Source organism: Antechinus flavipes, chromosome 2, assembly GCF_016432865.1.
Source record: "Antechinus flavipes isolate AdamAnt ecotype Samford, QLD, Australia chromosome 2, AdamAnt_v2, whole genome shotgun sequence".
Classification (NCBI taxonomy): domain Eukaryota; kingdom Metazoa; phylum Chordata; class Mammalia; order Dasyuromorphia; family Dasyuridae; genus Antechinus; species Antechinus flavipes.
Genome location: NC_067399.1, coordinates 31,845,245 through 31,861,035, shown reverse-complemented (window position 1 = coordinate 31,861,035; position 15,791 = coordinate 31,845,245). Strand labels below are relative to the sequence as shown.

The following is a 15,791-nucleotide window of genomic DNA, read 5'->3' as shown; positions in this document are numbered from 1 at the left end:
GAAGCTTTAAGTATTCTTGACTTGTGGTGACAGAGAAAAGTGTTGGTTGTGGACTCTAGAAAGGTAATCCTGGAAATCCAGTCGAAAAATTATATTTTAGGAAGATTTCATGGAGGGAAAAAGAAGTCCTTGGCAGGAATTTTGAGGTACTTCTCTAGCCCGCTGTTCACATGTATCTCACTCCCTTTGTGCTTTAAGCTGATGCTCATTCTTCTCTCCTTTACTCTCCAACTCTCTCTTTATTGGTGGGAAAATAGGCCTGGTTTTGGAAAAAATATTCTGTAACCACTGTTCACACTATGCCATTCCGGTCAATGCCTTTGATGAAGAATTGGGACTACTCACTCATGGTCAAGGGGGCTTGTGTTATAAGGATCACCTCCCACAGGGTTACCCTTAGACCCCCTGAAAATAATCGCAGCTGCTCTTCTGCTTTCAGCTAATCTGCCGATCTCAGTCCATGATCAGAGGGTGAGCCTGGAAGGTTTATCATATTAATTTTCTCGGTTGCCCTATCACACCGCTTATGATATTGCTCTTTGGTCTATTAAAAGGCCATATTTTTCAGGTAAATTGCTGCCAACGGTGCAACCTCTAGCTTGTATTATGGATGTTAATTTTTAGAACCCAAATGTAAAGGAGGTTTAGTGACCAGTCTGATATCATATCAGAATTGGAATTCAGACTAGGTCTTCTGACTCAAAATTCAGCCCCGTCTTTCATCTGAATGCTATCAACTCATACCCAGAACCTTAATTACTCCTCTGCTGCTTTCTGAGATTCATTACTAGAATGATTTCCTTATTCATGCTGTTCTATCCGGAACTTTTCCCATCTTTTCCAGGTGTAACCATTTCCTTCTTTTTTGTAACTCCTGAAACGAGCAAATTTAAAACCGAGGTCCTGCACATCACGATTTCCCTTCCCACCCTCCCAACACTTGCAGTCTTGGCAATGTCAAAGAAACTTTCATTTATAGACCATCAGAGACCGCTTAAGAAAAGCATTCCAAATGTTTTCCATGGCATGGAAACTTTGCATTTAAGAAAAATCCACGGAATGTTGGCCGAGAGGTCAAATTTTATGGTTCTATATGTGAATGGTTGTATACATATGTGAGCTATATATACATCCACAGACAGGCATTGCTTGTTAATAAAGCAGATTGTAGAGGAGTTTGTAGCCAAGAACCGTGTTAATAAGACCATGAAATAATAAATACAACTTAAGGTAATAATAAAACAAAATAAAATAAAAAAATAAAAATAAATAAAACTAAGGTAATAATGTTAGGGATAGAAGCTGGCAGGGGGAGGTTGTAATAAAAATTCTCTCCTTCACTTTTATGTTTCCCCTTCTCCAGTTATATTAAAAAATGGAATATATTTTGATGAGGAATGGGAGAATAACTCAGGTCTGGCACTCTTTAGCCAGACAGCAGGCTACTTTCCAACTTAAGTTCCCAGTGCCAGAACACAGCTGAAATCAAGGTTGCGTCTGGGGTGAGGGATGCTAATTACTGCTGGCTTAACTCAAATTTATGTGATTATGTGGTGGATTTATGGGAAGGAGTGGATAAGAGTTGAGGAATTTGTTTGGATGAGGTCGCAGGTTCATGGGTGTAGAGCTGCAAGAGAGCTTAGAGGTTTTCTAAGATAACGAGGGGACCGAGATCCAGGCAGGTGAAGTAGTGACTGAGGTAGTGTCCAACACACCTTGAACTCAGGTCAGTGGCTTAAGAGTCTCTTTCTCCAGCATCAGAGTCGGGGAACCATAGTTAGGAACAGTTGGCTCCCTCTTCCCATAAAAAGGTTACCCCTAGAGCTCTGAGAGGTCAAGCGCTTCATCCCGGGATGTTTGGCGTGCCAAAGTGGGTGCAGGTGGGGTTAAGGAACCAGGCCCCAATTAGCTGCACTGAGTTTTTCCCCAAACTTAAGCCCCACCCCAGTTCTGTCAAGGACACAATCATCCTTTTAGTCACCCAGGTACGCAACTCTGTAGCCTTCATTGACTATTTATTGTCCCTTGTAGGGGATGGCTTGTCCAAAGACACAGCAAAAGAACCTGGAATTTCACATAGAGAGAAGCAAGTGGGATCATTTGACAATGTGGATTGTATGAAGGGAAAAACCATACAATAAACCCAGAAAGATCAGCTAGAGTCAAAGACAAAAAGCAAAAGGACTGGGATTTCACATGTAGAGACACAAATAGGACAATTTGACAGAAATGTAGACTGTGTGAAGGGGAGAACCATCCAATAAACCCAGAAAGGTCAGCTAGAATCAAAGACAAAAAGCAAAAGGACTTGGAATTTCGTACACACACAAATAGGACAGTTTGACAGAAATTCAGACCGTGTAAAGGGAAGAACCATACAATAAACCCAGAAAGATCAGCTAGAGTCAAAGATAAAAAGCAAAAGGACTGGGATTTCACATACAGAGACATAAATAGGACAGTTTGACAGAAATGCAGACCGTGTGAAAGGGAGAACCATACAATAAACCCAGAAAGATCAGCTAGAATCAAAGACAAAAATCAAAAAGTCCTTGTCCTCAAGGAGCTTATTATCTTAATTGGGGGAAATGGTGCCCACAGAGAGAAGTGAATACTAAATATATTGAGAGGGGCAGAGCACCAAGATCTGGAAAATTGGGAAAGACATCATCGAGCTTTAGGGGAATCTTGAGAAAAAACAGGGCTGGTGAGAGGCAGAAGTGTGAGGGAATTCATGCAAGCACGAGGAGAATGGAGATGAAATGGAATTTACAGAGAGCAGGAAATAGGCTGGGCTGGCTGGAACATGTGGAGTGGAGGAATGTTGAAGAAGGCTGGAAAAATCAGAAGGTTCCAGTGTTGTGAAAGAAATGCTATTGTATATATTTAACATCTGGCTGGTCATCCTGCCATCTAAGGGAGGGGGCGGGAGGAAGGAGGGGAAAAATTGAAACAAAAGGTTGGCAATTGTCAATGCTGTAAAATTACCCATACATATAACTTGTAAATAAAAGGCTATTAAAAAACAAAAACAAACAAACAACAACAACAAAAAAGAAATGTTATTGTATAGTTATTTTTCAGTCATATCTTCATTGGAGTTTTCTTGGCTGGAGTGGTCTACCATTTTGTTCTCTAACTCATTTTTACGGGCAAGTAAACTGAGGCAAACAGGGTTAAAGGAGTTATCTGAGATCACAAAGTTAAATCTGAACTCAAGAATTCCTGACTCCAGGCTGGGCACTCTATATTCTGTGCTACCTGGCTGCCCTGCAAAAGAGATAGGAGTTATAAATGCCTAATGAGGGGCTTTCTTTTTGGTCAGAGAAGTAGCAGGGAGTCACTGAAACTTCTCCGGCAGGGAAGCAGCTTGGTTAGAACTGCACTTTTGGGAATTCCCTGTATGAAGGATGGATGGAATGGGAGTGATTGGAAGAAGGGAGTCCGGCTGAGATGTGATGAGAACTGAGTTAGTGGCTGTGTGATCGGCGGGGGGAGGCAACTTCCACAAGGGCTGTTGTGGAGCTAGAAATGACAAGAGTTAGCAAATACTTGTTTCATATGGGTGGAATGAGGATGAAGAACCGGACATGAGATTGAGGTTCTGGATCTGGGAGACTTGGAGAAAGGTAGAACCACCTCAACAATAATAAGAAAGAATGTGTTTGGAAGAGGGATGTGTTTTGGGAGAAAAGAAAATGAGCTTTTTTTGTTCCCATTGAATTTGAGATGCTTCTGGGATATCCCATTCCAGGTGTCTAAGAGATAGTCAGAAATATGAGATGAGATATAAAGATCTAGAAACGATCAGCCTAGAGCTTCTGGAACCTAATAAGCTTAGAAGGGGAGAGTGTGGGGAGAAAAAAGAGAAGAGGACCCAAGACAGAGCCTTGTGGGGTGGGCCTGATGAATCCATAAAGGAAATTAGAATGATGCAGTCAGGCAGAACTGGACAGAGCAATGTCATGAAAACCCAGACAGGAGATAGGATACAGGAGAAGATGGTGGCCAGCAGCAGTAGATGCTACACAAAGATCAAGAAGGCTGAGGGCTGACAGGAGCCTGTTAGATCCAGTAATTAAAAGATCATGAGTAACTTTGAAGAGACTGATTTTTTAAAATGTTTGATTTTTCTGTTTTTATTTGAACCATCAGAAAAAAAAAATTAGAAGGTTTGGTAATCTCTACGTCATTTGCTTGTGAAGATATTGTCTGCTGGAAAGTAGCTTGCAAGATTTTGCCTGTTTCGATTTCACTTTTTTTTGGAGAGGCAATTGGGGTTAAGAGGTTCTCACAGTCTGACATGAAGTGGGTGCAGGTGAGTCGAATGAGCCAGCCCCAAGTGCTAATCATTTTACAAATAGGACCTCATTTGATCTTCACAACAACTTTGCTGGGTGGGTGCTATTTTATTCCCATTTAACAATTAAAGATACTGAGGCAAACTGACTAAGGGACCTGTCCAGGGTCGCACACCTAGTATGTGCCCGGGGTTGTATTTGAACTTAGTCTTCCTGATTCTAGGTCCAGAACTCTGTGCACTTCTACAATGAGGAAAGAAAAGAAGATTGTGAACAGCTATGGAGAAGAATAAGACAGAGAACTAAGGGCAAGTGAGGGCTCCGTTGAAATAAGAGAACAGATTTATAGAGGATCTGGTCAGTAGGATTTTGTGATTTTTTTCCCCCTTTCTTTTTGAATAGCGAGTGAGTAGCAGAGGTGGTGGAAGATGGACAAGGAACTGATGAGCAGAAGGAAGCACTGAATGTAAATGACTCACTAAGGGGTCCAGACTAAGGAGAGAAGTGTAGTCAGAACAGAGGCCTTCTGAGAGACGGAGGGATTAATTGCTGCTGGAAGGGAGAATCAGTAAGGAGGAATCCGCCCAAGTTCTTGATTGTGGAAATTTGGCAGGATCCAGGGTGCTGATGTATCATCCTTATGTGGCTTTGTTTGCAGAATTAGGAGGTTGTATCCCGTGATCTGCAGGAGCCCCCCTAAACCTAGAGTCTAAAAATGTCTTCATCTAAATAGAAATATCTTCATCAAAGTCCCTAAAATCTAGCTTTATTTGGGAAGTACCTAGGAAGTCTAGGAAATCTCCAGGGAAAGTTAGAAAATTCCTGTTGAGGATTTCATAACAGCCTACATTGTCAGATTTTCTGCTTTTTTCTTCCTTCCTTCCTTGTCCCCTCCTTCCCCCCTTCCTTCCTTCTTTTCTTCCTTCCTTCCTTCCTTCTTTTTTTTGGATACTCTAATAGACTATGAACTTCTCAGGGCAGGTGTTGTTTCTAATTTTGGATCTAGCTTTATAGACCAGCACAACGACTCTGGAGCAGTAGACTTCATAGTAAATAATAAGAAATGTTTCTTGACTGAGGAGTCTGTGACTCCCTTCACTGATGAACAACCCTTTAGGTTTAAGGTATTAACGAACCGTTGGGACCCTTCGGATTCATCCCCCGGTGGCTTACTCACTCTCTTGGGAGGGCCTGCTTGAACTTAGCTAGCTTGGCCCTCCGAGGCCAGACCCCACCCCGCTTTTTGTTGCTTTCCTCAGGGCTTGTGACTGCTGCCAGAGCATCCCTAAATAGGGAGAAAGCTATGTAGAATAACGGGGAAAAACGCAGGATTGGGGGTCTTTGTTGGTCCCCAAGGTCCTTTCCAACGAGAAATCCCGGAGTCCCCTGTGGCCTTAGCAAAGCCGGTGCAGCCAGAAGCAAGATGCGGGTAGACTCCCAGCACGGAGGGGCCGAGCGGACTCGGAGCGGAGAAGGGGGAAGGACTTGAGAGTTCATCCCATTAAGAAACTGCGCACTCTATAAATGCAAGGGAGCATGCGCGCTCTAACAGGAGCCTTGTTGAGAGCACTGATTTACAGCCGGCTAGCATCCATCAATCGGGGGGTGAGGACTGGTCTTTCACAGTCTGCCGGCATTAAGTGCGTATCAGACTCCAGGATCAGGATCCAAAGAAAAAGTTCAGAGCTGCTTCCCCGGTACCTTGGGGATTATTTGCTCTCTCATGCCTCGTTCCCTCATTGGTAGCAATCAGGGGCCTAGGAAGTCTCTTCCAGTTTTCTATCTGTTGGTCCTGACTCTGGGAGCTGTTAAGGAAGCTCCTGGCACGCTAGTGTCTGCAGCAAGATTTGAACTCTAGGCTGGGTTCCGCTGAGCGTTCTCCGTCCCGGACTGTTCTCCGTCCCTTCCGAATCCCGGGCTCTGTAATTGTGGTTGCCGCAGACCTCGTTGTTAAACGGCCGCCCCCCATCCCTTCCTGGAGGGGAGGGGATGCCTTTTCTTTCACGCCTTTTTGTCGCTGCTCCGTCCCGTCCCACTCTTTTCTGAGCTTCCCTTGGCAGAAGCACGGGCGGCTTGCCATTTCTTTCTCCCGCTTATTTCCCACACGAACCACCGAGACAAACGAACGCGGTTAAGTGACTTGCCCACGTTCACACAGATGAACTTTGAACCCGGGAAGATGAACTTTCCTGACCGCAGGCCCGGCACTCCATCAGCTTTGCCTCTAATTAATCGGCATTTATTTCCTCACCTCCCCCGTCCCTCCCCCACCCACGCCTGCAATTTGGCCGTGCGTCCCGTGCATCAGATATTTAATTACGTAATTCTCCCTTCACAGAAAAAAGAGGCCGCGAAAGGCCAGCTCCTTTTTGTCCGATTCTCTCGCTGGGAGGATCGCCGACTTGCACGTGACGAATTCTACACCCTAGCAGGAGCCTAGCGGGCGAGGGATGCGCGCAGGCAGGCGGGTTCTGGGCCAGCCCAGCGCGCATTTAGCTCGCAAGTTTCTAAAAGACGGGATGTTGTCGGATCGATCGCTCTTTTTCTTTACGTTCTATTGTAACGGGGTGGGATTCAGAGAGAGGCACTTTGGGGGCTGGGGGTGGGGAGGAGTCAGAAAGAGAGGCTCAGAACAGATGAATGAGGGCCCCCAAACGGTTAGGACGGACGGGGGAGGGGAGGAAGTTTGGGGGAAAGGGCCTCACGTGGCCAATCGCCGGAGTTTGACTTTGTACCTCCATCCAGAGGCTGCAGTCGGAATTACAAAAAAAAAAAAAAAAAAAAAAAAAAGCGAGTGAGAGGGAGCGAGGGAGCGAGGCGGACCGGCGGGCAGAGAGCAAGGAGGGCGCGGGGAGGAAGGGCGAGGTGGCGGCCGCCAGCTGCTGCGCCCCGGGCTGCTGCGCCCCTCTCCTCTGCGCCATGGCGGGCTGGGCGCCCCTCCACAGCTCCGCCGCCCCATCCGCAGCAGCTCCGGCCCGGGGGGAGGAGGAGGACGGGGACTGATTGCCCGCGGAACCCAGCGCCCGCTGCAGCCACCCCCACCCCCCCGCCAGCCCGACTACCTGACCGCGGTGGGGACGCGCGCGGGGCTCCCGGGAACCAGTCCCGCGCCCTGTCCCGCCCGCAGCCCGGAGCCGCTATGGGCGGGATGAGCCCCTGGAACTTGGTCCTCCAGACTTTCTTCCTCCTGCCCGCCGCCGGAGCCCAGCGCAGGGGCCCCGCTCACGGAGACTACACGCAGGCGGCCCCCGCTCCGGCTCCGGCTCCGGCTGCGGACGCCTGCAAAGCCGGGACACAAGTAAGTGGCCAGGTCTCTACTTCCCGTACGAGGAAGAGGAGAGGGGGAAGAGAGGGAGAGGAAGAGGAGAGGGGGAAGAGAGGGAGAGGAGAGGAGAGGGGGAAGAGAGAGGGAGAGGAGAGGGGGAAGAGAGGGAGAGGAAGGGAAAGGGGGAGTGGAGGAAGAAGGAAGGTAGAAGAGAGGAGGTGGGAGGAGATAGAGGAGAAAGGATGAAAGTAGAGAAGGGGGAAGAAGGGGAAAGAAAAAGAAGAGACGGCTGAAGAGAGGGGAGGAGTGAAGGAAAAGTTGGAGAGGAGAGAGAAGAAGGTGGAAGAAAGAGAATGGAAGAGAAGGATGGAAAGGGGCGAGAGAAGGGGAGAAGTAAGAAAAAGATGAGAGAAGGTGGGGAGGGGGACGAGAATAGAGAGGGAAAGTGAGGGGGAAGAGGAAGGAAGAGAAGGAGAAGCGGAGGAGAGAAGAGGAGGAGGAGGAAGGGATAGGGAGAAGTAAAGAGGAAGCAGAGTGGGGAGTGGGAGCGAGGAAGCACGCCGGACCTGGGGCGCGCCGGGCTGGGCTTGCTGGCTGCCCCGGCGCACGAGCGAGCGCTTAGGGCTCGGGAAGAGCCCAAGGCTCGGGGCGGTCTGGAGCCCGGAGCCGCGGGGCTCGCTGCGATCATTGTTCTGCCCGTTTCACTCGGTCCTGCGGGCCCTCCCCCCACCCCGCCCCGCGGCTTTCGCGTGCACCTTTCCCCAACTTTGCCGCTGGTCCCAGACCCATCGCTCTCAGTCGGCAGCCTCCTCCTTCGGGGTTGGGGCCGGTGGGCTGGCCCCCGGCTTCCCCGGCTGGGGAAGGGGCTTTCTCGGGGCCAGGTCCCCGCCTCCCAGGCTTCCTCCCCTTGCTGGCGGCAGGGAGCCCCCGGCCCGGGCGGTGCTCTGAGCCGTGACTTCCCCCGCGGTGATGGGCGCCTTTGATCTCGGCTGCCTGCTGAGCCCCCTTTTCAGCCGAGGGGGGAAGGGGCAGGAGAGCCCGGGGCACTGGAGAGTGAGCCGGAGAGCAGCAGGAAGGGCTGGGAGGTGCCGGGCTGTTCGGGGGTGGGGGCGAGAGTGTGCGGGGAGGGCGATGAGGGGCTCGCCTCTGCCTCCCCGCCCCTCCCTTTCTATCTCCCAGCTCTCTCCGCTCTCTGGTCATTCATTTCTGAGAGTTCTCGCGTCCGGTGTGGATGTGGCTTCCTCCAGTCCCTGAAAATCCCAATCGGTGCAGTTTCCCTCCTGGTCAGTTTCCGCCGGTGGGAAAAAGGACCTTAAGGAATCCTTGGGTCCAGGTTCCACCCCCCCACCTCCGTCCCAGAGACTGCTGTGAGGGGACCCCAGAGGGCGTGTGGTCCAGCCTCTCATCCTTCAAGTGAGAACCGTGGAGTTCTTGAGAGGAGGCAAACAAGTACTGGGTCTGGGGTCTTCACAGGCAGCTGGCTGGTGGGGGCTAGCTGCAAAGTCAGGGTCCCCAACTCTGAATGCAGACTCACCCCGCTCCCGGAGGTCCCAGAGCTGGGGAGCCAGTGGTGGGGTTTTAGAAGAAGCCCAAAGGTAAGCAGGACCAAGAACATAGAAAACTACAGAGAAACCCGTTAGTTCAAGTCATTTTTGGGGGTGGGTTAGCTCCAGTCACACAGCTACTAAGTGTTTGACTCAAGTCCTCCTGACTCAGGGCTGGTGCCCCGTCCCCCTCGCCATCGGTGCCCCATCCCCCTCGCCATCAGTGCCCCATCCACTTCACCATCGGTGCCCGACCATCTCCACACTGGTGCCCCGTCCACTTCTCCATCAGTGCCCCGTCCACTTCATTATCAGTGCCCCGTCCACTTCGCCATCAGTGCCCCGTCCACTTCATTATCAGTGCCCTGTCCACCTCGCATCAGTGCCCCGTCCACCTCGCCATCAGTGTCCTGTCCACTTCACTACTGATCTGCCTCCAATTCTATCATTAAGAAACCTAGTTTTCAGAAGATTAGCCATTTGCTCAAGAAGACAGGGATTTCAAGCATCCCCTGCTGGGTTTGAGCCCCCGACCTCATCAACTCCTGAGACCCTGCTCTTTTCCCAGGACTGGACTGTCTTTTTTTTTGGGGGGGGGAGTTAATTTTAATTTTACTTTTTTTCTTTTTGATTGGACTGTCTTTTAAGAGTCTTTGGACTGATGAGTGGGAAGGGTGTCCAGAATCAGAGGCCACATGACCTTGGGCTTCAGTCACGTTACACCCCTGGGTCTGAAATTTCTCATCCATGAAAGGGGGGGGGGTCAACCAGAGGAACTCTGACGCTCCTTCTAGTCCCCAATTCCTTGACTTTTGTCATTTACCTCCAGTCCCCTTGAACAATGGGCTGTTTTATTGGGGACCCACCTTCTGCCGAGACAGATATTTCCTCTTGTTTCAAATCACTGCCACTAACACCCCTTCTCCTTTAGCCCCCCCAACACACTAGGGACCTGCTGGGATGTGTTTGGGCCCGCTAGCCCCACACCAGGATGGAGGCAGAGCGCTTCAGCCCCAGATTTAAACAATGACCCTGGAGGAGTTATTTGAGGAAGGGGCTGGAGGAGGCCTGGGTGGGCAGGGTAATGGTTAGCCTGCCCTCCAGGTGACCTCTGCCTCTTGCGACAGCCTGTTGACCAGATCCCAGCTTGGAACCCCCTTTGCTGCCGCTTTCCCCTACGCTGTCTGGCAGGCTTCCATATTCAGGCTCGCTCTTAATTTTATTCATAAGTTTTATTAGTGCAATGGAAAACAGAGGGAGGGATTGGGTTTTTCCTGCACTTCTGGGATTGGAAAGGAGAGCCCCAGTGGAAATATTGGTCCATTTTGTGGCCAAGCAAAATTCTTATTTTTGTTGCTCTGGATGGAAAGGGGGGGAAGGAAGGGGGTGTTTCTGGCTAGGGAAGCCTAGAGAGCGAGATCCTGAGAATGAAACCAATCTGGGGATAATTGAAACCGTGACTGACCTGGTTCAAAGGTGGGGGTGATTTTTCCAGCATGTGCCCGGCCTTACCAATTCCATGCCATTCAGATGAACATGAGAAGCAGCGAGGAGGCAGGAAAAAGGGCTGGCGGCTGGATGGGGTGTGGGGAGAGTTTGAATCCTGCCCCCCTAATTAGCCCTCAGAAGTTACCTCACCTCCCAGCTTTAGGTTGCCCATCTGCAAAATGGGAGAATAATCACACTACCCCCTAGATGTAGTAATGACCAAAAATGAGTTCATGAATGTAATGTGCTTTGCAATCCTTGAAGAGTTCTGGAAATGGGAGCTACTGTTAGGATTATCTTTTTTGGTAAAATTCAGTTAGAAAGAGTCCTGAAATGTCCTGCTGTCCTAAACTTTCTTTCCACTGAGTGTTCTACAGATTGATGCACAGGGTAATATATGGATTTTTTGGTACTTGAATAAAGGCATTAGGATGTCAAGTTATTCTGTGTAAGCTCCTAAAATGTTCTATAGATTAATGTACATAGGGTTAAAATAACTTTTTGTTATTAGGATGTCAAGTTATTCTGTGCAAGCTCCTAAAATGTTCTGTAGATAAATGTACATAGGGTTAAAATAACTGTTTTTTTTAATTAGGATGTCAAATTATTCTGTGTAAGCTCCTAAAACATTCTATAGATTGATGCACATGAGATTAAAATAATTGACTTTTTTTGTAGTTGAATTAACACATTAGGATGTCAAATTATTCTTTGTAGGCTCTTAAAATATTCTATAGATTGATGCACACAGGGTTAAAATAACTTTTTTATTAGAATGTCAGATTATTCTTGGTAAGTTCCTAAAATGTTCTATAGATTGCACATAGAATTAAAATAACTGGGTTTTTTTGTAGTTGAATAAAGGCATTAGGATGTCAAGTTATTCTCTGTAGGCTCTTAAAATATTCTATAGATTGATGCACACAGGGTTAAAATAACTTTTTTATTAGAATGTCAGATTATTCTTGGTAAGTTCCTAAAATGTTCTATAGATTGCACATAGAATTAAAATAACTGGGTTTTTTTGTAGTTGAATAAAGGCATTAGGATGTCAAGTTATTCTCTGTAGGCTCTTAAAATGTTCTATAGATTGATGCACACAGGATTAAAGTAACTGGTTTCTTTTGATTGGGATGTCAAGTTATTCTCTGCAAGCTCCTAAAATGTTCAATAGCTCAATGCATACAGGGTTAAAATAACTGTTTTTTAAATGAAGTGTTCTGTAGATTGATGCACACAGGATTAAAATAACTTTTTTTTGGTAGTTGATAAAGGCATTAAGATGGCATGTTATTTTCTGTAAGCTCCTAAAATGTTCTACAAATTGATGATTAAAATAGCTAAGTTTTTTTTTATTAGGATGTCAGGTTATTCGCTGTAACCTCCTAGAGACCATTCTTGGGATGATAATAAAAACAACCACAGCAACAACAACAACAACAATAATATCTAGCATTCCTATATCTCTAGACACTGCACTAAATGTTCCCCAAATGTCTCATTCGATTCTCACAACAACCCTGGAAGGTAGGTGCTGTTATTATGTCCCTTTTATCTCACAGCTAGTGTGTGTGAATCCAGATTTGGGATCTTTTTCTTCTTGTCCTCCTTATTATTGCTGAGGAGCATTTTCCCAATCATTCAGGCCCACATATAGGGTATCAACCAAGGCTTCCCCTTTCTCATCCAATCTGTTAACATGTCCTGTCCATCCCACCTTCCTACCATTTCTTGTACACTTCTATCCCATTTCTCCTCAAATTGCAGGCTGTCCTTGCCTCTGGCCTGAACATTGCAATGGCCTTCTGGTTTTTCTCTCTCGATTATTTACACCCTCTAGTCCATCCCCTACTCGTCTGTCAGCATCACCTTCCAAAAGCAAAGTCACCCATCTCTTAAATAAATCCTAATGGATCCCCGTTATCTGAAGGTTCAAACACAAAATCCTCTGGTTTTTAAAGTTCTCTCCAGACCTCTTCAGCCTTCTTATACCATATTGACCTCCACTTGTTCAGTGATACTGACCCACTTGCCAGTTCTTGTACAAGACCCTCCATTTCTGACTCTGTGGATTTTTGTCAGCTTTTCCCCCATATCTAGAATTCTCTCCTCATCTTTGGTTTTCCTGATTTCCTTCAATCCCTAGCGAAAATTCTACTTTCTGTAATGATCCTGTTTTAGTCCTCATTCCCTCTGTCCATCATCTCTGAATTACCTTGATTGTACATAGCTACCTACATTTTGTCTCCTTCATTAGCCTGTGAGCTCCTTTAGAGTGGGGGCTGGTTTTTTTTTTTTTTTTGCTTTTTTATATTATTTCTGAAGCTTAGTACAATGCCAGCCATGTACTAGTCACCTAGTGTTGCTTTTGATTATTGACTTGATGTGAACTTCATTCTTTGATCTTCTTAACCAGTTTTCTATGCTTGGAAAGCTCCTTGTAGCATGTGGCTGGGAGATGTTGACATTTTTATTAAAAAGGGTATTCCTAAGTTTCTGTGTATCAGTGTTATGTCCAAATGGTTGTAGAAAATAGTTAGATCTGTGGTAACAACCTGTTTTTAGTACAGATTGTTGTAATTCCCCAAGGTATTTTGAAAATGTACTTTAAATATAGGAATTTGTCAGACTATGAAAGAAGAGATGTTTCTAACTTTCAGATTATGTCTTGAAAGGTATTCAGTAGGTGCTAAATTCTTACATTTGCAACAATGTATTATTCTGCCTTGTAGGGTGTGGTGAGCTTTTTCTTCTCAAAAAGCAGCCAGGTGATAAAAGTTCAGATCTTTTATTATCCCAATATAGCCCGGTTAGCTTAGAGGCCTATCTCTCTGCTTGGTTCCAAGAGCTCTCTCCAAATGTCACCAAATCCAAAGGTCTGGTCCTTCAGCCTCTGCCTCTGCTGTCTTCAGCCTCCAGCCAGCTCCAGTCTTCATGCCATTCCGGTGAAAATCCCCCAAAGTGCTCTGTGTCTGTTTCTTTTATACAAGAGGGAGGAATTGTGGGATACGAGAGAGAGGGATTATGGGTTTTCTCCCATAGTGCTCTCTGGCCCAAAGAACTTCAAGGAGGTGTGAACTCATTGAACTCCAATGAGTAAAGGTGTGGACACAAGCCTTGTATTAATTAGTTCTACTTAGTACCTTGTTTCAGGTTCTGCCCAAAACATCTTCTTGTAAGATTAGATCAACTCTAATTCGTTAACAGTTAGTAAGGATTCCAACATCTCCCCCTTTCTTTTGTTTTAAAACATAGGGGGTTTCTGAGGGGGTACACATAAAGCCATCAATATGGGCCAGAAATTTGTAACAGATATATATAGTATACATAAATCCATCAATATGGGAGGCATTATACATAATTTACATAAGCACATAGCAATATAACACAGGCTAGTAGTAATGTAACAAATAACATGAATCATCCTGAAAATTTACACATGTCCATAAGTCCTAGAAACAGTCCAATAGGATTCCATTGTCCATTAGTTCATGTGCTAGGAATCTAATAATTCCTGTAAGCTCTGAAGTACTGCAAAAGATCTCATCAACAATTTTTCATCTCAGGGAACCCAATGATTCTTGCTGGTTTTTCAAGAACTAAAACAGTTTCATCTTGTGTTAGGAAATCCAATGATTCCTGAAGATTTTAAAAGTCTTTTTAACAGTCTCCTTGTCAGCCATTTGATTCTTTCTCCATCTGTGGAAATATAAGCAGATCCTCTTCCCCAAGCAGTTAATCTAATTCCCTTCTATTTACCAAATTTGGGATTTCTCCTCATCATCTGGTAATTACATTGGAGCTGTTTGCACTGGATATTGCCTTGTTGTCTTAAAAGACCTGTATTCTTCCCAACTGTAATCCTGATTGCTTTTCTGTTGGTTGATGACATCAGAATCCTGAATTTCTAAAGTCTCTCTGGGTGTAACTTCAGCTGCTATCATGCCCCACCTGTCCTTTGATTGATACTTTGGAGCTGGGCCTTGCCTCTCATTCTTCTGGGTCAATATACATTTAGAAGCCCAGTGAAAGCCTTGGTTACATTTTGGACATGGGGTTTTGGGTTTTCTCTCACCCTGTCTTCTCACTTTATCTCCATTTCTACATTGGGCTCTTAGATGTCCAATTTTTCCGCAATGAAAACATCGACGAGTTTCTCTAGAATTCCTCTGCCAAGAAGGACCTTGTCTTTCCATGTTCATCATAGTCTGGGCATAATAAGCATTTGGGCCCACTGTGGCACAGCGTCTTATGATTTCCTCTAAAGGAGAATCTTTGTCTAGCCCCCATATAATTCTTTTGCAAACCTCATTGGCATTTTCCTTAGCCAAATGTCCCACAAAATCTGCAAAAGTTTCATTGGGACCTTGCTCTATTTTTGTGAAAGCATTATTTCCATCTTTCTGTCCAGGGAGAGAATTCCAAGCTTTTATTGCAGCCTTAGAAATTTGCTCATAGACTGTTATGGGATAATAAATCTGTTCTGAACTCTCTGCATACTGACCTTCACCAGCTAGTTGGTCAAAAGTGATTTGTACAACAGTTCCTTTTTGCCTATTGCGTTGGGCTTGAATCCTACATAATTCATGAAACTCCGAAAGCCACAATAAATTTTGTCCCGGTTCTAGACAAGTTTTCGTTATGGATTTCCAGTCATTCGGGGTTAGGATTTCATTAGACAAATTATCCAGTAACATCTTCACATAAGATGATGTAGCCCCATAAAGAGTGCAACTCTTTTTCAAATCTTTAATTTTTTCCAAATTAAAAGGAGTGTATTTTCTCTCTTTTTGACCTGAGGAGTTGAGCTCTTCAATCACAGGATATGCATTTATAAAATCAGATATATCTTCTCCTTCATTTTTTGCCTTAATTAATGCTTTTTCTAATCTTGTTAAATTCTGCTTTACAGGAGAAGCTGACTGTGTTTCTGTCTCTCTCCCTCCCCCTTGTTCCATCCATGAAGGGTTAATTGTGGGGGGAAGGTCATGAGATGTGGAATCACCTAATTCCTCCTGCTGTGAAGTATCATACTCAGAATTGTAATTAACTCCATTCTCATCTGATTCGTCCTCCTTTTCACCTAGTAAAGTTGGCAATTTTTCCTCCTGTACTTTCCTTTTCATCATTCTATCACTTAAATAACTTCTTATAGCCAATTGTATTACATTATATGTATTAATTATTGAGTTA

At 45.7% G+C, this 15,791-nt stretch overlaps 1 protein-coding gene across 2 annotated transcripts in view; it reads left to right on the top strand.

Moving 5' to 3' along the window:
• Positions 1-4,133: 4,133 nt before the first annotated feature.
• The window catches only part of TRABD2A (TraB domain containing 2A), a 64,497-nt gene continuing 52,839 nt past the window's right edge, over positions 4,134-15,791 (top strand). For both annotated transcript variants that reach the window (XR_007950176.1, XM_051974343.1), the window contains exon 1: positions 4,134-7,599. Coding sequence is in view for 1 of the 2 variants with exons in the window: in XM_051974343.1 (XP_051830303.1) it covers positions 7,441-7,599 (159 nt within the window). In the remaining variant the exon portion in view is untranslated. The remainder of the gene's footprint in view (positions 7,600-15,791) is intronic.